Below are 23026 nucleotides of genomic sequence, written 5' to 3'. Positions count from 1 at the left end.
GCTAGGGTCATTACATGGAGTCTTACACTCTCTCCTGGCCAATTACCAAAACCACATTTAAAAAAAATTATATGAGCCCTCTCCTTAAGCAACTGGCTTCTGGGGGCAGAATGAATACATGCAAGCACATTCTTAAATATGCTGCTTAGAACACCAGATTATCGAAGGAGATGGACCCTATGATTTCACGTTCCAGGGGCCAAAACAGTTATGAAACCATGAGACCATCAGCATCTGATCAGCAACATTGTGGTTGTCCCCTTCGGAGAAACCCCTCACAGAGAATGATAAGCTAGAAGCAAAGATAATTAGCAACCGGTAGAACAATCCTCCACAAAGGGTGCTGATTAGAATGGAGCAGCATCCACTTGGAAGAAGGCATCGAGCCACTGGAATAGGCAGAAATGCACTTCAACATTTTAATCGATATTTTGGAGAAGATAAAAGAGGGAAGGCTAATCACAGCATCAGATCTGTAGAAGCCAAAAAGCTGGGTGCACGGCAGAACCAGGATCCAAAATATCCACAATGGGACAGTGATGGGCTGAGCACAGCAAAGGGAGATTTCACAGGGTTCACTGGAAGGTCTCTGCCGCAGAGAGTGCTGGTTGGCCCCCAATACTCAGTCTACTCTTTTTTTTTTTTAGTAACAAAATAAGCTATTATCTCCATGTGACTAATTTCTGGTCCATGAAATGTACAGAGTGTTGGGTGGGAGTTCTGGGAAGGCTGCTTGAAGAACTGACTTGGCTGGGAAGTGCATCCTTTTGACCCTTCAACCTTTTCTCTTGTCTTGTAGCCTGTGATGGCTTGAAGGAGCTTGTGCAGTCACCTTGGACCACACTGTGACCTTGAGGGTGGAAGCCCGGCACTGCTGATGACACTGTTGAGCCATATCTATAGCAATCCACACCTGGCTGTCTGTCACACGATAAAAAAATTCACGTTTCTTAGGTAGTGAATTAAATGTCTATTCTGTTTAAGCCACTGTTACTTTTGGTCTCCATTTTCCTCAGCTCAGTACATTTCTTATCTGTTATGAGTTGAATTATGTCCCTAAAAAGATATGTTGAGGTCCTCACCCCCAGCACCTGTGAATGTGGCCTTATTTGGAAATAAGGTCTTGGCAGAGAAAATCAAGTTAAGGTGAGGTCATACTGGATTACAGTGGGCCCTAATCCAGTATGACTGGTGTCCTTATAAGAAGAACAGAGACACACTGGGAGGAGGCCACGTGACTGTGGTAGCAGAGACTGCAGTGACGTATTTACAGGCAAAAGAACGCCAGGGATTACCAGAAGCTAGAAGAGGCAAGGAATGATTTTCCCCTACAGGTTTCAGAGGGAGAGTTCCCTACGGTGCCTGTATATCAGACTTCTAGCTAGCTTCCAGAACCATGAAACAGGAAATTTCTGTTGTTTTAAGCCACTCAGTTTGAGGTACTTCATTACAGCAGCCCTAGGAAACTAATATAGTACTAACGGAGTCTTACATTAGGTAAAAATAAAGCACTTGGGTCTCAGAAAACCTGATAAGGCATGGCTTAGCAATTGTATGTGTCAAGAAATTATTATCTGTTTGAGCATATGAAACACTCAAAATGAATCAATGCTTTGAATATGGATACCAAGAAAGTTAATGCAACCCTAAAAAGACTTCAAAGAAATGTTACTACCTAGAAAAGCTGGCAGCGGCAGGTTTATTCTGCTCCATACTAGTGCTAGTGAGAGCTCACCAAGTGCTGCATGCAACTTTTCTGAGAGCAAAGCACTAAAGAAATGATTGAAGACCTAGGAATACTTGGCGTAGCAGGGGAAAGCTTAGGAAGACAGCTACCTTCAAATACCTAAAAGGTTCTCAGAAAACAGGCAGAGAGTAGGTGCTTACTGAAGGCAAGAACAGAGGAAGGATCAGTCTAGCTTTGTGTAGTACCATTCAACTGAACTAGGACCAACAAGGGAGGCACAGGACACAAATTTAGGCCAAACGTAAGACCTATCTAGCTAATGAAAATAAAATAAACTTTAAAAGTATGTTGAATGAAGCAACCCAAGTGTCCATCAACGGATAAATGGATGAATACATTGTGGTATATCTATTCAACGGACTATTATTTGGCCATAAAAAGGAATGAAGCACTGCCACAGGTTACAACATGGATGAACCTAGAAACAAAGCCAGACACACAATGTCACACACTGTATGGTTCCATTTCTATAAAATATCCAATCTAGGTAAATCCATAGAGACAGAAAGCAGATTAGTGGTTTCCAGGGGCTGAAAGAAGGGGAGGAATGGGGCGTGACTGCTTAATAGGTACAGGGTTTTCTTTTGGGAAAATGAAAATGTTTTGGAACTAGATAGAGGTAGTGATCACACAACACTGTGAATGTAGCAATACTAAGTGCCACTGCATTATTCACTTTAAGATGGTTAATTTTGTTGTGTGAATTTCACCTCGATACTTTTTTAAAAAATGAAAAAAAGTATATTGAAAAGGAAGGCTAGCATCTGCTCAGGGTAAGCAAATCTGCATGTAGAATCTGGCAAACTCTGCATCAGAAAACAAGCACAGGAAAATCAGAGCAGAGAACTCCAAAAGGCCCTTCGTGGTAAAAATCCGTCATCTACTGGAGGGTAACCCATGACTAGATACAGATGTTTAAGACTTTCCATCATAGTCCCAAGGTTCTCTTCCTATACAGCTTATGATTACTGCCTTAAGAGACCACAACTATCTTCATGTTTTCAACTTAGGCAGAAACAAGACACTGTCCCACGTAGCCTGGCAACATCTGCACTGTCTCTAACCTACTTTTTGAATCAATAATCCGTCAGCCACAGCCATTTTGAAATTGTAACATACAATGATCACAAGTTCAGTATTTCCCTTCTCCCTTGAAGGCCAGAGTCCTATATGGTACCGACGTTCCGTTACAAAAGATTTTAACAATTTTACAGCTGAGGATAATGTGAGAAACACTAGGGGTGTCCCACAGTAGGACTGGAAGTCATTTCAGTGCTTTCCTCATGAGGGGTCTGCAAGAAATTTTGTCGAACAAACTAAACTCCGCCACAGTGCTCCTGCCCCCGACAGCGCCACAAGTAAATGTTTTCTTATCAAGTATGGATTCAAGTATGGCAATGTTAGTGAGGAAAAGTTTAACTTGGTTTGAAATCTTAGTTCTATTAAGGAAAAACCAAAACAAACTAACGCTTTATTTTTGGTGAATTACATAATACAGGATCCCCTGGAGGTTCAGCTCACAGCCATACAGACTTGGCCACCTTAAGAAGTAAAAAATCACATCCTTAAAATAAATATATATTAAAATAATTATTCTCTAACTTGGATAAGTCTTGTCTCTATCATCAGTGTGAAAAAGGGTTCTATTCACTTAGGAACTTACACACATATTGGAGTTTTCATTCCTGTATTTATCTGTACTTCCTATGTGCAGAGGATGCCAGACAGTATATTCCTAATAATCAGCAATTTGTATACTGTTAAATTGCCGTGAACCTGAAAAAACTTAACTGATTTTTTTTTTTAAAGGTATCTGAGAAGAGAGACACGTCTAAAACCCTGAGAACAAAACCGTCCCAGCTTTCTTTCTTGTAACACTGGCACGAGGAGCCAGAAAAAGAGCCAGCTCTCATACCCCAAGTCAATTCTGTAAAGTACTCAAGCCAATTGCAATGCAGGACTAAATGAGAGATTTATCATGTGAGGATGAGACTGGCACAGTAAGAGGCAAGTACTTTACCATCAAACTTGACAACATATTTAAAGTCCCCACTAGTCAAGCATTAGGAAAGTCTGGTGATTTTGTCCATATGGATATTCACAAATGCCTATTTTTGCCCACAGACATCAATTTTATATAATCCATGTAATGCTAAACTATTTTTACAAATAAGGAAATGTCCTGTTCGTTGCTATGTCCCTAGTCCCTAGCAAAGTGCCTAGGATATAGTAGGTGTTTAATAAACTATTATTAAATGAAAGTAACGTATGACTGAGACACAGCAACCCAGAACTTAAGACCCAGTTAAGCATAATCCTGCAAAGTAGACCCTATGGAAAACCCTGTGGTAATTACAATGATGCTGTCCATCGCACTACTGATTTTGGAGCTACCTTGGGACTATCTCTAAAAAGATGCAGCTTTTTCCTCCTACTAGGAAAGCCCAGGAACATCGTAAATAGAATTAAGAGATTCCCCACTCATCACTAGCAACTGAAAATGGACTGCAGAAGAGTGGGCTGAGTCCCACTGTCAAGGTCCCTGTGAGGAATGGCGAAGAGCAGTATCACCAACCAGGATGCTCTCAACCTCCAGTTATTCCAGACGGTCATGTTCTGAGCAGCAACATGGCCTGAGCAGCTAAGCTAGGAAAGCTTTTCCCTGGGAAGAGTAGTTGATAACCTTGGTAAATGCCTGCCTAACATGCTCCCATCTTGAGGACAAGAAAATGAAGGGAAAAAATACTTCAAAATGCATGTGTTCGTTCACTCATTTAAAAAAGGGTCATAAATAATAAAAGATAACCTGATGTATTAAGGCACTACCAGTAACATCATCAGCATTTACTGGAAAGTTACCGATCTACTAGCTGTACACTTTCCTTTCACTTTCTCTCACCAGGAATGGAATCCTAAGACCGGCTGACTTTCTAAGAAGTAATTCAGTTTTCACTGAACTTGACTTGATGAGCTAGACGCTTAAAAAGTCTCAAAGGCAGCATTGGTTCATGAAGCAAGGTGATTCCCCTGGAGTCTACAACTGGATTGATGAGTCACACTAAATATATATACTTTTGCTTTCTTTTCGCACCTGCTGATGCAAATCTTAGGATGAGACTGACGTAAAAAGAATTTGCTATGACAGCTAATTCTCACTTACGTGTTCCATATTTTTTAAAAAATCTACACTCTACTTTGCTAATTATCAAAGATATACTAAATAAGGCAAGGAACATTTTATACCTATCAAATTAGTTAAAAATAAATTAATGATAATGCCCAAATGCTGCAAAGGCAGTGGTAAAACTGGTACTTAAGTTGAGATAATCCATTAAGAAAGTAATGTGGCAACATGAATCATGTCCACATTGTATTTATGCACTTAGATCTGTACTGTCGATAAGAAATATTTCAAATAATAAATAATTTAAGCAGGAAAACATTCATCACAATTTTCTAGTAAAGGGATAGTGAAATTGCCTAAAATGTCCAATGAGAGGAATGGTTAAATTTGTGTTTAAAAGTTTTGGTACTGAAAATTAACTAGCAACAGAGACAGATGCTCAGAAAAAGACAAACATGATACAAAAGCGTATCTTCATTATGACTGAAACCACATAAAAAATACATATGGATATGCAAAAGAACAAGGGTATACACAACAATGGTGGTAGCCCTTTGTAGTTCTTGACTTCTTGTTAAATTTTGTGAAATGATATATTATCTTAAAATTAAAAACCCATGAGAACTTTAAAATATTTTTCTAAAACTAGCCTGTATATCAACCCCTTTCAGTGAAAAGATCTGAAGATAAAATCTGGTTGTAAAACTGGCCTATGAGTTAAAAAATAAGTAAATAACAAGTTCCCTATTCTTACTCTCTTCTCACCCAGATCCTTACAAATCCTTGGACCAGATAAATTTGGAAAGTGGGGCATATTACAGTCCTGTATGGGTGAGGCAGACTTCACATTATCATTTTACAGGTTCTAGGACAATCTACAATAAGTCCTGTTTAACCTTGGCTAGCCCAGAGTTGGCTAGAAGTACTTGATAACAAAACCCTCTTTGCCTGGAAGACCTTCAAACATTCCTCTCCACGCAGTTTGGGAAATGCTGCTTGGGTCCATGATGCTCAGAGGGGAGGCATCTTAATTACCAGTAAGGTGCTTCCAGACCATGTGCTCCCCAGATGGGAGTCACCAACGAGAGACTGCCTTAACCCTCAGGTGTATGTACTAAGGACGAGAAAACGCTTGAGAACTACTCCTCTGTGCTGCTACTTAGAAACAATGGAATCCCATACAAATCAAATAAGCCCTTTATGGTATAGGTTTGGGAGGTTTTCTGGCCCCTACAAAAGGGGTTCTGATCTAGTCCACAGGTAACAGCGGTTTCTACAAAGTAAAGTTCTCTATACTCTGTAATTAAGAAGTGGCAACCAAGGGCTTCCTTGGTGGCGCAGTGGTTGAGAGTCCGCCTGCCGATGCAGGGGAAGCGGGTTCGTGCCCCGGTCTGGGAAGATCCCACATGCCGCGGAGCGGCTGGGCCCGTGAGCCATGGCCGCTGAGCCTGCGCGTCCGGAGCCTGTGCTCCGCAATGGGAGAGGCCACAACAGTGAGAGGCCCGCGTACCACAAAAAAAAAAAAAAAAAAAAAGAAGTGGCAACCAAAGATATGAGTAACCCATATGGGAACTAGTCAGCTTCTCTTTTAGATATAAATATATACTGTTCATGATGTGAAAAATAAAGCATGTATCTTTTTGAAGTCTGGATATTTTCTTAAATACACGTGTGCAGGGTGTCACCACAGGGCATATACCAAATATCGACTTCCCAGAGCTAAGGGAGGAGCAAGCTCCCCCCAACACACACAGACACACACAGACACACACACACACTTTTTGAGCATGATATGACCGTCACCTCTGGTCGAAGTGTAGCTTTCATGCAGACTTGGCAAAGAGGTCCATTTCGGGAGAACTGAAGGGGAAGGTGCCGAGTTCGATTCCGACATGTTGGCTCCTCACAAATCAACCAGCCCTGGAGAGACAAAGGATGCTTCAGTCCTATCACCGCCATCAACTAATACAAATAAAAACCCTATCGTGATCAAGATAGACTCATTGTGATCAAGGTAGACTCATTTCATTCAAACCTTCCTTAGAGATTCTGAAATAGCTCTCTACCCTTCTTTCCTGACGTGTTAATTTGATCTATGCCCCAAACATAAAAGTTAGGAAACTCATAAAGTTAAAAAAAAAAAAAAATCACGTGAGACATTATTTTCTTTACTTAAAAGAAATCCCCAACCCCACCGAATACATCAAAACCTCCAAATAAAAACTCATATGATTACATGCAGAATGTAAACTGATGGGTTTACAGGAAATTACAATCTAAATAGGAAAGCAAGGTCTAAAAGCTTTACACAAAGCCTAAAAGCAATTCACTATGGGCTGGCTTTAAGAACCAAGTTGTATGGTACCAACTAAAACAGCACAGAGAAGGGAGGGATTCACATAGGTTCTACCTATCTGAGACATATAACTACTACCATACCAAAAGACCCTGAACTAGAAAAGAGAATCAGTGGTTCTGAGTCATAGGCAACTGTTTGTTCCAATTCCTAGGGCCTATTACCACATTTTCTTGATTTGAGGACACGGTTTTATTCACATTTTAATGTTTCTGAAACTCAGACACCTTTACAAATGACATGTATTTATGTTTCCTCCAAAAAAGCTGTTAAGAGTGCAGCTCACAATCGATGGTTCCTCAGAATTAAAGACACAAGATAACTTTGCTTTAGCCTGTTCTAGGTATGGGGGAGACAGAGGGATTGTGGGGCTGACAGCAGCAGCTGGTAATACATTTTCTTTCTTTCTTTTTTTTTTTTTTTTGTGGTACGCGGGCCTCTCACTGTTGTGGCCTCTCCCGTTGCGGAGCACAGGCTCCGGACGCGCAGGCTCAGCGGCCATGGCTCACGGGCCCAGCCGCTCCGCGGCATGTGGGATCTTCCCGGACCAGGGCACAAACCCATGTCCCCTGCATCGGCAGGCGGACCCTCAACCACTGCACCACCAGGGAAGCCCCAGGTAATACATTTTAAATGTAGCCTATAAAACTAAACATGAGACTAGTTTTTTCTTGAAGTATCAATTTAGGCATATTAATAAAGGAAACACTAGCATTCAAGGAAACCATGTATGAAAAATGCAGGACTGAACCACCCGTTCATCATTCATTTGGGTTTGTGACACTATTTGCTACCTGAGGCTTTACACACTTGTGAATATCTATCAGTTAATATTCACAACCATAGCTGTAATTCATTCAATTCTTAACAAAAATTTTTAAAAAGCAATCATGTAGGTCAATTACCATGTTTTGAGACAATAAAGTATTAAGTACCAGAATACAACCCAGAAGTTAAAATTATTTTTTAATTTTTAAAATATAATGTTCAAAAGCTACAGTTCTTTTCAGATGTTTTTGAAACTTGATTCCATCAATTTACCACAACTTCATGACTCACCAGGTGAGCTGCCAACCAGGGAGATGCTAAATTGTCACCTCACCTGTTTCTAAAGCAAACACCCAACTCTATCTCTGACAGAGTTACTAACTAAATGTCCTTTCAAATCATATAGAAAACAGATAATATAATTTGTCTAGACTTCCTACCAGTTATAATTAACATTAAAGAGGTCTTTTCTTCTTTGTCACCTCTCTATTCAGTACTTATTTGGGTTTGTTTGTACTTACTATCTGTTAATCTCCCTTTACAAATGACAACAATAACTAGTGCTATTATGCATGGAAATTAAACATGCTGATAACTGTGTGAAGGGAACTGGGGCTGAAAAAAATATTAGAAGCCTGTAACTCTTTATGCCTCTTGTTTTATTTTGATAATTAAGCTTCTGGTCTTGGCGTATTTTAAATAAAACTCTTCTATCGGGGAAAGAGGCCCTAATCATATTCAATATATGCTTTGCTTCCATTCAGTTTTGTCAAGTACATTTGGTTAACCCTTTGTTCCCCCAGCAAATATTGACTGACTGTGCTAAATATACCTTTCAAGGAACATTTGAGCTGTTAAAAATAAATATGCCAGGTCTTTGAAAATATTCCATGATGGCGCAAATCTTACGTTACAAGATCTCACAGTGCATTTTGCCTCTCATGGGTGATAAAAACAAAGCAAAAGAAAATACTAACGTTGTATAAATTCCCTTTGAATTATCACTCACAAGGACAAAATTAAACTTATTTTCATTTCCCATTTGGGAAATAACATGCCGCCCAAAGGTACACTGCCAAGTCAGTTGAAGGAAAAAAAATTTAATAATGTGTAGTTCTTTGGAAGTCCAACCTATAAAAATGTTCGGCTTTTAATAAAAAACCCCAGAACCACTCTAAGGATGTCTGCCATCCAAATATGTCATTTTATTATGCAATACCACATGTAAATGCCAAATTGTCATAACCAAGAGTAATACGGTCATTAAGTTTTCCTATGGCTACTTTAACCATGTTTATAAGTAGAGGGTTCAAAAGAGGTGACGCTGGCCTGTCCAATAGCAAAACAAACCTTTACCAAAACATGCAAAACGCTATCACCTGTTGCTTTAGTCTCAGCATCACTAATTCCTTGAACTCACTGTGTATGAAATTGTGTCAAATGCTGATTGGTTCTGATTGCTAAATTTCTGAGGCCTCAATGAAAATGGTTTCTGTCTGCCCATGCTAAAAAGGGATCGATTTCCACTTGTAACTGAGGTGGTTCTTGGTAGCTGCACCTTAAACACAAACTGCTATTCATTTGTGTACATCTGTATTTTTAGAAGGATGCACACACAGAAATCACCCACACCCGGAAACGTGGTGCACAGGAAGCATTCAAAAATATCTTTTGAAGAAAATGAATAAAACAGAAGCAATAAAATAAAAACGCACAGGAGCAGATTTGTGGAAAATAAGGAAAGGGTCTAAAATTCACAGGAGAAAAAAACTTCACAGTAGTTTTCATACTCTTGAATCAAATATATGATGGGTCTTTCTCCCATTTCCAATCAATTACCAAATCTGTCCGCTGGCCTTATAGTCCCATTATCACCAACCTCACTCAAGCCCAGACCTCAAAACTGAACTACTGTGATAGCTCATGCCTGGTTTCCCTGACTCCATGCTCTCCCACATCCAATGCACAGACTTGCCAAGTGTAGCTTCCCAAGGCCTCTCCACTCCCCTCCCCCAATGGTATACCTTCCAGAGAGGATAAGAACACATGCTTTGGTCCCATTCCTCCTTTCTCACCACTCTCTTACGCCAGCTCTTCGCCCCACAGTGTTGGTTTTCTCACTGTCCTCACCACTTTTGCCTATTGCCAACTCCTTGTCTCTGGTCATGCTGTATAACCTCTGCCTAAAATGCCCATTCCTTGAGCATCACTTCTATTCCTCGCCCGTAAAATTTTCCCAGCCCTCAGGAACTTCTCCCTCTAGCCCAGCTGCCACTGAGCACACTCTGCTTTGCACTCTCCTGGAACCATCTTATTTTACCTCCCTAACTGGATGGTCAGGCCCTCAGGGAATGACCCGCTTTGGATCTGGTAGTGTCCCACCCAATAGCAAGCACAAGCATTCACACTCAACCAAGAAAACCGAGCTGAGGTTATGAAAAGGTTATGCACTTGAGTGTGGTCTCTCCCCTCCCATTTATTAATAGGTAATTTTGTATAAAGTTGCCAAACCTCTCTCTAAGCCTCAGTTTCCTCGTCTATAAAACAGGAGGTAATAATGTTTACCCTATTAGAGTTGTTTACCCTATTAGAGTTGTTATAAGAAAGCCCGCACAAATGTTCAGTAAATGTCAAATACTGTTATTATCCTCCATATGCCTCCGGTACTGGGGAATGTCAGTGCTGTACTTACAGCTGACAATGCATTATTCAAAATGCACTATTCTAACCAGGAAAGAGCCTGGTCAGTTTCTGCCTGGTGTTATCCCAAAATGGAGAACTTAGGGATAACCCGTAAGATTAGGTGGAGCTGCTTCTCAATTTGATTGCAAAATAGTACAACTATGAAGAAGTGCTTTATTTTGGGATTCACAGAGATTTTCAAGAGACAACACAACACAGTACTGCAGTGACGTATGATTTAAACTGTAATGGCTCTCCAGGAGTGCGGCGACGGGGTTACAGGGCGAGGTCTGCCAGCATGCATGCTGTTACAGAGTTCATCATATCATTACTATTTTTCTATAATGGCCATTAACTGCTCCTCTCCCCAAACTATATGCACTTTGAGAATACCAGACACTCTTTTCACCCAAAACCATTTATAAATGTTCTGGGGTTCCCGTGCAGTCACATTTTTCTGTCACAGAATTATCCCCAGTGTAAAACGGGTCTTCTTATAGACAGTGCACAGTATGGGCCCACAGCTGCTTTTGAAGAATGACATGTTGTGATTTGGGATTTCCAGAAATATCAAAAAACAAATTGCTTTCTGACCCACATTTGCACCCAAAACTGGGAGAAAATTTTCCTAAGATCTCCAGGGGAAGTTTTAACAGGAACATAATTTTGCTTTTAAAGTTAAATCTTCTATACTGCAGCATGCTGGCATGTCAAAGAGTGATTACTAAGTCTCAGAGAGGTGCCAGGGTAGGAGACGAGAGAGCAAATCAGGAAAGATACACACATAAACTAGCTATTCACCAAAGTTAATACAAAAATATTTTTAACAAAATTATCAAACAAAACAAGTGGAAAGTGCCTCGTCGGTCAATGTAAGAATTTTAAATATTATTAAAATTGATTTTTAAAGTAAGACATCTCTTTAAGTGAACAGTCACATGTCATTTCATCCAAGTTATTTGAAACTTATTGATCTTTTCATCTGTGCAAGGACCAGACTCTGCCATCAGTTTGCTGAAAAGATAATGGAGCACTCCCAAACTGTTATGATAGGTTAGATGCAAACAGTGGTCCTCATTTAGACACAGAGAATAGCACTACAAGTGGAAAAATTCCAACCTCAGCAATTGTATATTACAGGATAAATTAGCAAGTTGTTCTGCTTTGCCTCGCATCAAATCCAATACCCTAGCCTTGTTATTTTAATTTGCAATCAGAAGCTGAGCATCAGAAGATGTACCTGAGGTACATTAAAGAGCCCCATGCAAGCCATCTTCTGCTATACTGTGAGCAGAGAAAGCCAACAATTACCAGCAATTTTATTTTACCACTGTAGGACAATACTAGAACAGTTAAAATTGTCTCCGTACAAGCAACCAGGGAAAATATACTTGAAATGACTTTATACGGAAAATTACATTTTGGGGGAAAAAAGTTCAATGGAGGACATGTATCTTTCTGTATGGGCAGCTAAAATCTCTCCTAGTATATTCAAGTCTATTCTATAAAATACTCTCCCTATTCATCCAACTCAAAAGCAAGCTACATTCTTAGGCTATAATAGGTCACAACTAAGTACACAGTACCTTGCTTCAGGAATAATTTTGCTTTGTCTGTCAATTGTCAACAAAGCACAAAGAGCTCATGCAACCCAGCCATGTACTGTGGATGATAGAGATCTAACAAAATACAAATAGTAAGAATACAAGATTTCTGAGCCGCCCTGCTTTCACTTTACACAAGGAACTGAAAGCATTTTCCTCTCCACATTCCATTAATCTCTATTGTATTACAAATCTTTTCATGAAAGACTCTTTTTTTCCCCTATGTGAAGCTACAAGTGACTTGGGGATGTAATATTCCAACCATGATGGATGTCCGACTTTCCAACATGAATGGTTATAAATGGATGTGTCAGTTAAGGCATATAGTCATTTCAACAAGGAAAAAAGAAAGAATCAAATGGAATGAGATGGAAAAATGGCTACTCTGATGCTCACATTAATATTTTAGTGATGAGCCCTCTAAGAAAAATTGTTCATTACTTCCAACACGGCTCCGGCCTCTCAACTTCTCGCTCTTGAAAAAACATCACCTTAGGTATGTACACATACTAACAAATAAACTTCAAAAGTTAAAACTCAAGGCTTACTTTCATCAATATGTACACGGAAAAAAAGACTGGAAGGAAATACTCTAAAAAGCCATCCGTGGTTATCTCTAGGTAGTTTCTTCTGTTTCTGTATTTTGTAAATTTTCTACAAGTGTATATTGTTTTTTAATCAGAAAACTGTTATGAAATGGGGGGTGGGGGAAGAGACAGTTTTGCCAAGAGTGTTCAATATAAGTGAATTACTAACACATCTGAAAAATATTTTGAGCTTTAACATGTGTTTGGTTGTTTCCAAAATGATTTTTCAGAGAATGGGCTTATGGGAAAAAAAGGCACATAAAAAACATTTTCTTAAAAATTTTTTTTTACTCTCAGAAATGTCAAGAGTAGGTCGATTTAAGCACATAAGCAGTTTCCAAATAGAAAGTGGCAGGGCATGCATTATTAGTATTACAATCCTATATGAAATTAATCTACTCACTAAAATGCACACAGCCTTCTATGGAGTATGATTTGACCTCCAAGGGTAGGTAATAAATCAGTTTTAAAGAGAGGTGCTTTGTTCCTCAGGCCTCTTCCCCTGTCTTTATTCAGTGTACGAATGGATCAGCTTAGATGTCCAGGGTAGGGATCAAATAAAAAATTCAATCAGGAGGGCATGCCTAGAAACTTATTACTAGCAGAGTTTCTTTTCTTTGCTCAAGTCTAGCTAAAAGTAATTTTTATTGTTCGTTTGTTTCCAGGCTATTTATTGGCATGGTTTAATGTGATATACCTTTGGGTACTGAACAACAAATGTTCAAACTGAACTATGTATGCAGTTGCCTCAAAGGGCATCTTAAAATCAGAATGGACTTCAAACCATCACCAGGCAGTGTTTGTTCATTTAACTTTAATTATTTTCTCCTTGAGAATGGTACTAATGAAACTGAATATCTTTCATGGTTTCGAAGGACCGTCTGAATAGTCTGTAAACAGAACTAAGGGTAGACGAGAGATCTGGCTGAGCCAGGGGGTTGCTAGGTGATGTAGAATGTAAACCCACAAACTTGTTAAGGTTTGCTTTGCTTTCATGCCACTTTCACACACTCTCAAAAGTTTTGAGAATTGATTTTTCAGGTGGCCATTAAAAAAAAAAGAAGAGAACCCCCCCTCCGAAATACGCCCCCAAACGCTCTGCCAGATTCGGAAGAGTTGAAATCCATCTGACCTTTGGCTGTAACCTGGGAAACTTTTGCTTTTACGTAAATGTAGGATCATGTATTTTATGAATGCCATCACCAAAGAAGCAAATCCACAAAAGTGGATTTCCAAATTTCAAAACGACATGTCTAATCTTTTCTTATTCAACTTGGAATAAAATAAAGATTTCTTTCCAGAAAAAAAAAAAAAACGGTGACCACAGCTTAGAGGGATTTGGGGCACAAAACCCACAACCCCATGGCAAATACCTCAGCACAGATTACCGTCGTGACAGACCTCTGGGTTTAGCCCCTGGCGGCTCTCTTCTGGCCTATACACCAGGTCTCACTGCCTGTGAGGCTTCTCCCTGCCGCCCCCTCCCCCAAGCTCCTTTTTAAGTAGCTGATCAGAGATTGTCCAGTAAGAGCACTTTATTAGATCATCAGGCAGAGGGGTTCACAAGTACTGAGAGCAATGGGCTCAAATGCGGCACATCAGTTTTAATAGACCAGGGGCTACTAGTAAACTGCAGATACTGCTGAGAACTTTCCATGCACTGAACTCTTGAAAAAGCACCGTCTCTCCAGCTTAAATGCAGCTGCCTCTTTCAATGCCGCAAATGGGTAAATTTGACAAAAAAGCCACCATTAAGACTACATGAAAGGCTCAAGACAACATCCTTTCAATGCTTTGTACTTCAGTAATCAGATGTACTTACTCACCCCCTCCCCCAAACCCGATCAAGAACTATTTCTGAATGGTAGGAAATAATTCCACTTTGTACATCTTTTAGTTAATCAAGACTTTCTATTCAGCAATTTGACCTTTTGTTCAAAACAGGATTATCAGTTTTTTCGCCAGTTACCAAGGGCGACTCGCATGGTGAACATAATTGCAATAATTTGCAAAACACCATGGCAACCCACATTACAACTAGGTAAATACTGGGCTTTTGTGCTACATTGTTATTTTCAGAGATGCTGAAGTCAAAGAACGAATGACAAATGAACACAAAATTTATATTTGCTTTGTCTCAAAAGAGAAGAAAATTGATAACAAGAATTGGGGGGAAACCGACTACAGCTGTAATTTCTAACTTGATTAATTAGGATGGTAACAGTCCTTAACAGTATATTCAACAAACAGCCCTGACTTCGTCTCTCCACCCACCTCTCTCTATACCACTACCAGTATCCACCCCCATCCCAGACAAATTTTTTCAGCTTGGAGAACAAACATCCCCCATTTGCTCTTTTCTTCAACTTAATGGAATCCTTAATTGCAGAATATTGTTCTCCTGCTCTTCACGGCAATGAAAACGGAGAGAAAGGAGGAGAGTGCCAGGGCAGACAGGGAGCTACAGTCATTTTTTTTCCTGCCTCTTTTGGACACCCCAGGCCCAATGATGAGACGGCATTTTTCTGGTATCAGCAGCTGTTGAGTAGCAGACAATAAAGTAAAAACTATTTAGCTTTGCAGAAAAGCCACTTCTTTCCTCTTGGCAATACAAGGTAAGTCTACAAGGCGAGATGAAGTTTCATAATTTAAATGCCAGAACGTAAGATGAGAAAATAATGATAATAAAAAAATACATTTTTTCCTGTAAAGAAATTGTTAACTGTGGTTCTATCCAAAAAGCTGTTGAAATGCATGTGTTTGCTATCTGGGGAAGATGTTTGACAATACCACCCATGTGCTGAAAGCCACTTTATACTCAGAGAGCCCAATTCACAAAACAATTTAAAAACAGAAACTCAGTACTCAGAAATTAATACAGAAATCAAAATCATATTCTTTGTAAACATGGTCTGGAAAATAGTATTATCATCCTTTCTGTAATAAATGTGACGATTAGGAAAGTTACATCAGAATTGTTTTACTTAGGTATGAAAGGCAGGTTCTACTTTATAGTAAAGGAGCAGTTTTTTCTAAGAGGCACAAATTCTGCTGTAACGCCTAGCTTTTTGGAAATTATCAAAATGACTTTCCCATGTAAAATGTAATGTTTGGGAATGAGAAAAGAAAAATACACAGAAAGGGTTTACAGAAGTTATACAGCCGAGATAGCGAAAAACAAGAAGCACCAGATGCACTCTCAACACAGCCCAGCCTGCTTTCCTCCATCTGCTTATTACAAGGCAGAGCAAAAGCAGTCTCTCAAATGATCTGCATATACAGTCCTCCTGACTTTTGAAAAATCAAATGAACGTGATACTATAATGGGTCCATTCTTATTTTGTCAGGTCTGAAAACTCCCAGATAGATTTCTAAGATTCAGCTTAGAGAGATCACAATATAACATTCTTCAGAATATGCCTCTGAAATTACAGATACTGTGATTTCTCCTGAGAAGTAAAAATCAAAAGAATGTGACACGTTAACTCCTTCTCAGTCAGTGACAACCTCTTTATACTTGGAAAATATATTTTATTTTCTGGCTTAGTTCATTCTGAATTTACCATACCTAAATTAAGTGCATTCCTACCTAAAGCCCAAATGTTAAGAGGAAATGGATTCTTCAATGCCAAATGATAAAGGGTTCAACAAGCTGTATTTTTTGATCAAATAGACTTGACGACAGATCATAAAGTGGGCCTAAAATCGTCATGACACTTGAACTTCTTTAAGAAACCCTTATTTATAAATGAAATATTTTAGAATCTATCTGGAATTCCTTCAATTATAATATTTTACTTAGTATACTTGTTCCCTCCTGTCCCAACCTTTTGTAGCCTCTATGGCTTTTGTGGTTCCCGTGGGTTTTTTCCCTTTTCTCCTCTTTTTTTTTCTCAACTGGATAGGATGCTTCTTGACTTCTATTTGTGAATTGCAACATCCAACCCTCTATAAAGCCAATAAATTACCCAAATCAAGAATGGCAAATACCATACCAAGCAGGTGGACTGCATTCCATCTCCAACTCCATCCCCACAGGCGATATAGGATGAAAACTGGTACTCAGAATGAAACCCACCTGCTATCCCTGCCCTGAATCCTGCTTGCTCTAGAATTCTCAACTCTGGCTGCAGAGTGGAATCACTAGGGAAACATTACAAACAGATTGCTGGGCGCCATCCCAGAGTTTCTGACTCAGTCGGTCTTGGGGGGGTGCCTGAGAATGTGCATCTCTAACAAGCTCCCAGGAGATACTACTGCTGCTGCTGGTCCCAGGACCATGCTTTGGGAACCACCAGTCTGGGGTACAGAATGGGCATCAGGATTTTAAAACGTTCCCCAAGTGATTCCAATGTGTAGCTCTGGTTGAGATTCACTGTCTGTGTGATTCTCATTCTCTACTGTTCTAAGGGAACTACTGGTTATTATCTTTGGAAGAATGAAGTTTATAAACAGAACTGTATTAAAAAACTCCGCCCTCTCAACTCTTTCTCCTTCAACGTTTACTCTTTCTTTAGATACTATTGATGTGATTCCCTCTTTTACTCTTTCGAAGTTCTCCATGTGCCATTAGAATTCTTAGCAAAGCCTCATACTGGACGTAATTCTATTAGAAGAACTGACCAATTCCTACCTGGTTTATAACATGTATGTAGCTTAGTAACATTCTTCCCTTAAACAAACCAATAAACAAACCCTTACTCTAGCGCTGACAATACAGTCCCTACGATATGAAGTGTGCTTCACTTAGGAACACAGAATTTTAGGAGTGCTGGTGAAAATCGTGTCTCTGAAAGCAAGTGCAGCTCCATTTTTGACTTTGACAAGTAATATGAAATATATCTGAACCCTAAAATTTAAAGTTGGAAGGAACTTTAGAGCTCTAGTCTAATCCTTCACATTCTATCTGAAGAAAATGAGGCCCATGAAAAAGTAAACTCCTTGTACACTGTCACAGCAATAAGCTGCAGGGCCACCTGGGTCTCTGAACTTCTAGTCCAGTGTTCTTTGCTCTCTGTACCTACTCTGCTTAGTGCATGAGCCAAGAGCCATACATGGTTCCTGAGTACTTGAAACATGGCCAGTCCAAATTGAGCTGTGCTGTAAGTGTAAAATATACAGCTAATTTCAAAGACTTAGTCCAAAATAGGCAATATAAAGTATCCAATTGATATTTTAAATATTCATTAGATTGAAATAATTTGAATATAATGGGTTAAGTAAAATCGATTACACTACAACTATCTCTCCCCTTGTTTTTAAAAATACAAGAAATGTATCATATACACTGTGCTAAATCTTGCTTTTCTCCACTTAAAAGTAGAGGAAATTATACCCTCTAAGCATAGATAGACCATCAGTGTTTTTATTAATGGCGGCACAGAATTCTCTTGTATGATTATAATAATTCAATAAACCAGTCCTCTTTTGACCAACAATTAGGTTGTTTTTGGTCTCTTACTATTACCAGTAATGTTGCAAGGAATATTCTTGTACAGTACCTTTGACAACATCTGCAAGTCCTGCATATCTGTAAGGAGAGATACCCAAATTGGAATTGCTGAGTCAAAAGGTATATTCATTTAAAATTTTGAAAGATGTCACCAAGCTGTGGTCCAAATAGGGTGTACCAGTTTCCACACTGACCAACAGTGGATTCGAGCACTCCTTTCCCCGCACCCTTTCCTATTGATAGTGCTACCTATTATCTAACTTTTGGATCTCTGTCATTCAGATAGGTGAAAAATGGTATTCGTTTGGACTTCTGAACTTAAGAGTGACCTTGAACATCTCTACCTATGTTTATAAGCCATTTGTATTTCTTCCTCTATGAACTGCTTGTTCCTGTCCTTTACCAACTGATTTTTCTGCTAGGTTGTTGGTCTTTTTCTCCTTGATTTGCAAGACTGCTTTATATGTGAAGGAAATTCGCCCTTTATTTGCTACATGGGCAGCTATATTTTCCCTTGTTCATCATTTCTCTTTTGACTTTATGGGGTGTGTCTGTGTGTGTATATGTAACTTCTGCCCTGCAGAAATTTTAATTTTTTAATTGGTAGTCAAATTTATTGATAGTTTTCCTCTTTGGAGCCTGATTTTTGTGTTGTTTCAAAAAGTCTTCCCAACTCCAAGATTATTAAAAATATCCGTTACTTTTATAGTTTCATCTTCTAAGACGTTTTTGAGGCATCTGGAATTTGTTTTAATGTAGGGAGCAAGGAAGAAATACAACTCTTTTTTTTTTTTCAAGATTGACTATTCCCTACTGATACGGACCACCTCTTTATGTAATACTAAATGCAACTTTTAGATATATCTCTGCACTTTCTCTATTGGCTCCATCAAAATCAGGAGAGCACCAAAAGACTTTAATTACCCTAAACTCCTAAAATTTTTAATAACTGGCAGGTCATCTTCTTTGTAGGAATTTTCCTGCAATTTTTTTTAATGGAGGAAGCTTTAAATTTATGGATAAACTTAAAAGAGAATGATCCTAAACTGTTGAAGAGTCTTAGCCAAGAACAGGATATACTTTTCCATTTACTCAAGTCTTCTTTTAAGACCTTCATTAGCATTTTAAAGTTTACTTTATATCTATATATATCTCACATTTCTTGTTAACTTTATTACTAGGTATTTAATCTTCTTAGTCATTACTGTAAATGGTATTTAGTTCTTCCATTATATTTTCTGATTGTTGTTGGTGTAGATCAAAGCTATGATATTTTAATATTAATTTTTAACTAGTGACTTTATTGATTTTTTTTTTTTTTGGCCGTGCCACGCGGCTTGGGGGATTCTCAGTTCCCTGACCAGGAACTGAACCTGGGCCTCGGCAGTGAAAGCCTGGAATCCCCACCAGGGAACTCCTCCTAACTTCTTTCTGTCTGTGTTAGATTTCTGGTTGATTTCGTTAGGTTTTCAGGGTTTGCACGGATCTGTAAATAAGGACAATTTACCTCGTCCCCTTCCAATTTGTACTGTTTCTTTTCCTTGTCTAATTACAGTAGCTAATTCTTTGAAAACTTGGTATTTGGCAAAATTGTCTTTGGGCTGCCTCTGGTATCAGATTTCCCAAGAACCTAGGGCTGTGGACCCAAAAACTAAGCCATCAAAGAATCTCTGCAACTGGAAAAAATTATATTAAAATCACTATAGACCTTTGGCTCAGAAGGCCTAAAATGAACTTTGGGGCTGAATTTAATTTTAACATTTTAAATGTTGACTAAATACTAACATGGTTCCTTTTATATTGGGGGAATTAGTTCTCTTAAAAGCTCCCTTCCCTAACACAGTCTTCTTAACCAATCACTTCTCCTGTCTCTGCCTCTAGCTAGATGGTGTTAAGGTCTGTTCTAGCAAGAGACTCCTCTAATTCTGTGACATAATTTTAAAAAACAAACATGAGGATCCCCGTAAGTCTTCATGACTTATCCATAAGTGAGGTTAGGACAATACACACAAATTCCTATCACAGAAAGTATTTCCTCTTAACTAAATCTCACTACTCCACCATTATTAAGTTAGCATTTCATGTTGTTATTGTTTTCTTGCAAACTACTCCTGGCCGAGTAGTAAACCTCAGTGAATATCTAGAGTAGTGGTTCTCAAAGTGGTCCCTGAACCGGCAGCATCAGCATCACTTGGGAACATGTTAGAGAAGCAAATTTTCAGGCCCCACCCTAGATCTAGAATCAGACACTCTTGGGGTGGCATCTAGCAATCTGTGTTTTACTAAGTCCTCAATGGTGTGGCTGTGATAAGTGGGCATGTATTTATACAAATAAGGCTTAATATGTATAAATCATGAGGCTAAATGGCATACTCTATCAAGTTGTAAAACACAGAAGCCAGGCTGAGATAGAGTGCTATCACGATGGAAGAAAGGGAAAAAAAAATCTATCTATCCTTAAAAAAATCAGCTGCTAATCCTGACATTTGCCTTCTCAAAGCCCAGAATACTCTATGCCCTTCTGAATACTTAGATTACTAAGGATTTGAATATATATATTCCCAGGGCCTACAATTTCTAAACTGCAAGAAGCATAAAGACAAAACCTCTGAAGAAAATATTGTCCACCTTAGCAGCTGTTTTCGTGTGTTACAGAAACAGGTTCAAAGAAAACTTCTTTAGATTCAGCTCCCCAGCTCTCCTGACCTTGGTCTCTGAATCTTCTAACTAGCCCCTGAATCTGTTTTCATGTCTCACCCATCTGCAGCAAGCCTGACGTGCCTCACATGGATGCTGAGATGATCGTAGGCAGGCCTGTCCATGCACTACTCCACTGCCCTATTTCTGATTCCATTCTGGAGCTTAGGAGATGCTACTGGGAAAAGATTCTCTTCAGCTCTTCACATGACGTTTCATATAATAAAACTAATGAATTTGACTTTGCTGCATAAGTACAGTCACTGAGTGTTCCTCCAGGAAAGCAGGAAATGGAGCTGGAGTAGGCCATTAATTAACTAAAACCAGAGAAGTCTACCTAATCAACACTCCTTCCCTGGGAACATGCTCAGAAGGCCTTGTATATTAGAAGCCAGCAGAGAGATTGACATTTCCACATGTGGGACTCCAAAGTACCATTGAGGAAGGAAAGCCTTTTGCAACAGAATGGGTTTTTATAAATTTTGTGGAGGAAAGAAGGTCTGAGATACTTCACTAACCAGCCACAAACCAGACACACAGTTACCGATCACACAAAAGCCTCCAGCATCAAGGTAGTCAAATACCTGAGGCATTTTCCATGCCAACATGAAAGGAGGAAGACTCTCAACTCTACTGCTACATTTACTGCATCACAGGAGCATCAATGATCTCAGAAGGATGTGGGTACAGGTACCTGGAGTGGAGATACAGCCTTTCACGTGTCTGGCAAACGGATTCCCTAAGCAGAAAGGATCTGTCCTTCATCCGGCCCAGCTTCCATCCTGGCTGCCCTCACCAGGAACATCATGACCAAAAGAGTATTTGAAGTGACTTTTAAAGAGAAAACACCCCCCCTCCCCCAGCCCCAAGAGAGTTGAATTTTTTATACATTTGTATGAATTAAATTTAATATCAAATAATTAAAACGAACACTTCTTAAGGGCAAACAACATGCTGGACCTGTATGTAAAACATCATTTCAATTGTATCTCTGGGGGAATGGATATTTTCATCCGGGAGACCTGGAGAGCAAGACAGCGAGCATGGCTCTAAGTGCTGGAGGCCCAGATATGCCAACATAAAAGATTAAGGGTATTTTGAGGATGGAGGAAAGAAGGGAAGAGGAAGAAGAAAGGGGGACACAAGGGGATCCGCAGGCCAGTCCCTCAGCCCCCAAGGGAGAGGATCCTATCATTCAGCTTTGAACCCCCGGGGTCTGAAGTAATGTGTAACACACTGCAGGAGCTGAAGAAATGTTCTTTCAATTTTAAACTGATGCAATTAAACTTTATGATATCAAGGGCAATTTGGATGGCTGAACACTCTAGCTTCCCTCAGGCTAGGTTGCTGGTGAGAATCCAAAAGCCCTTCCTTTGCAGGAGGCCAATAAAGAAGCCCTGTGGCAAAAGAGCAGGAGCCAACTCAAAGCTCTCCCCTCATCTCACTGCAGGCCCCTTTCACCTGGGGAGCCTTTGGGTGAGCCCCGCTTGGATACCGCAGTAACGCCTACCCACCCTCTTCCATGGGATGATACATCATGTGGGACCAATGTCTTAAAACTGCCTGAGAACTGCAGACTTGTGAACAAGTGTAATTCCCATGTACATGCATTCATGTATGTATATATGCTGTATATTCATGTATGGATGTATATATTGCACAGTGTTGTGGGCTTTTCTTCTTGAAGGCAGATTTAAAATATTTCATCAGAATGCTGCAAAACCACTGCCTTGTGATGAATTCTTAGGGATCCATTTTACTTGGAAAATGGAAAACAGTGCATCTTCTCTATGTCCTTTTCACAACAGACAACTCACTGATGATTACATTAATTAAATCCGAATAGATAACCAAAAGGTAAGTTTTCTCGGATGATTAAAGATAAATATCAAGTGAAATTACATTTTTCGAAAAATTATGCTTGAAGTTAAAAAAAAATCCCAATAACCTAAATGGGAAAAGGATACAGGTATATGTATAATTGAATCACTCTGCTGTACATCTGAAAC

The 23026-nt window shown here is 39.4% G+C and overlaps 1 protein-coding gene across 4 annotated transcripts in view; it reads right to left on the bottom strand.

Annotated features, from left to right (window-relative positions):
- The window catches only part of POLA1 (DNA polymerase alpha 1, catalytic subunit), a gene marked incomplete at both ends in the record, with an annotated part of 294126 nt that overhangs the window by 93927 nt on the left and 177173 nt on the right, over positions 1–23026 (bottom strand). For all 4 annotated transcript variants that reach the window (XM_079728267.1, XM_079728268.1, XM_079728270.1 and 1 more), the window contains one exon: positions 6675–6791. In XM_079728267.1, coding sequence (XP_079584393.1) covers positions 6675–6791 — 117 coding nt within the window. The remainder of the gene's footprint in view (positions 1–6674; positions 6792–23026) is intronic.

The sequence above is a fragment of the Hyperoodon ampullatus genome (genome assembly GCF_949752795.1).
Source record: "Hyperoodon ampullatus genome assembly, chromosome: X".
In the NCBI taxonomy this organism is placed as follows: domain Eukaryota; kingdom Metazoa; phylum Chordata; class Mammalia; order Artiodactyla; family Ziphiidae; genus Hyperoodon; species Hyperoodon ampullatus.
This window is presented reverse-complemented; position numbering and strand designations above follow the sequence as displayed.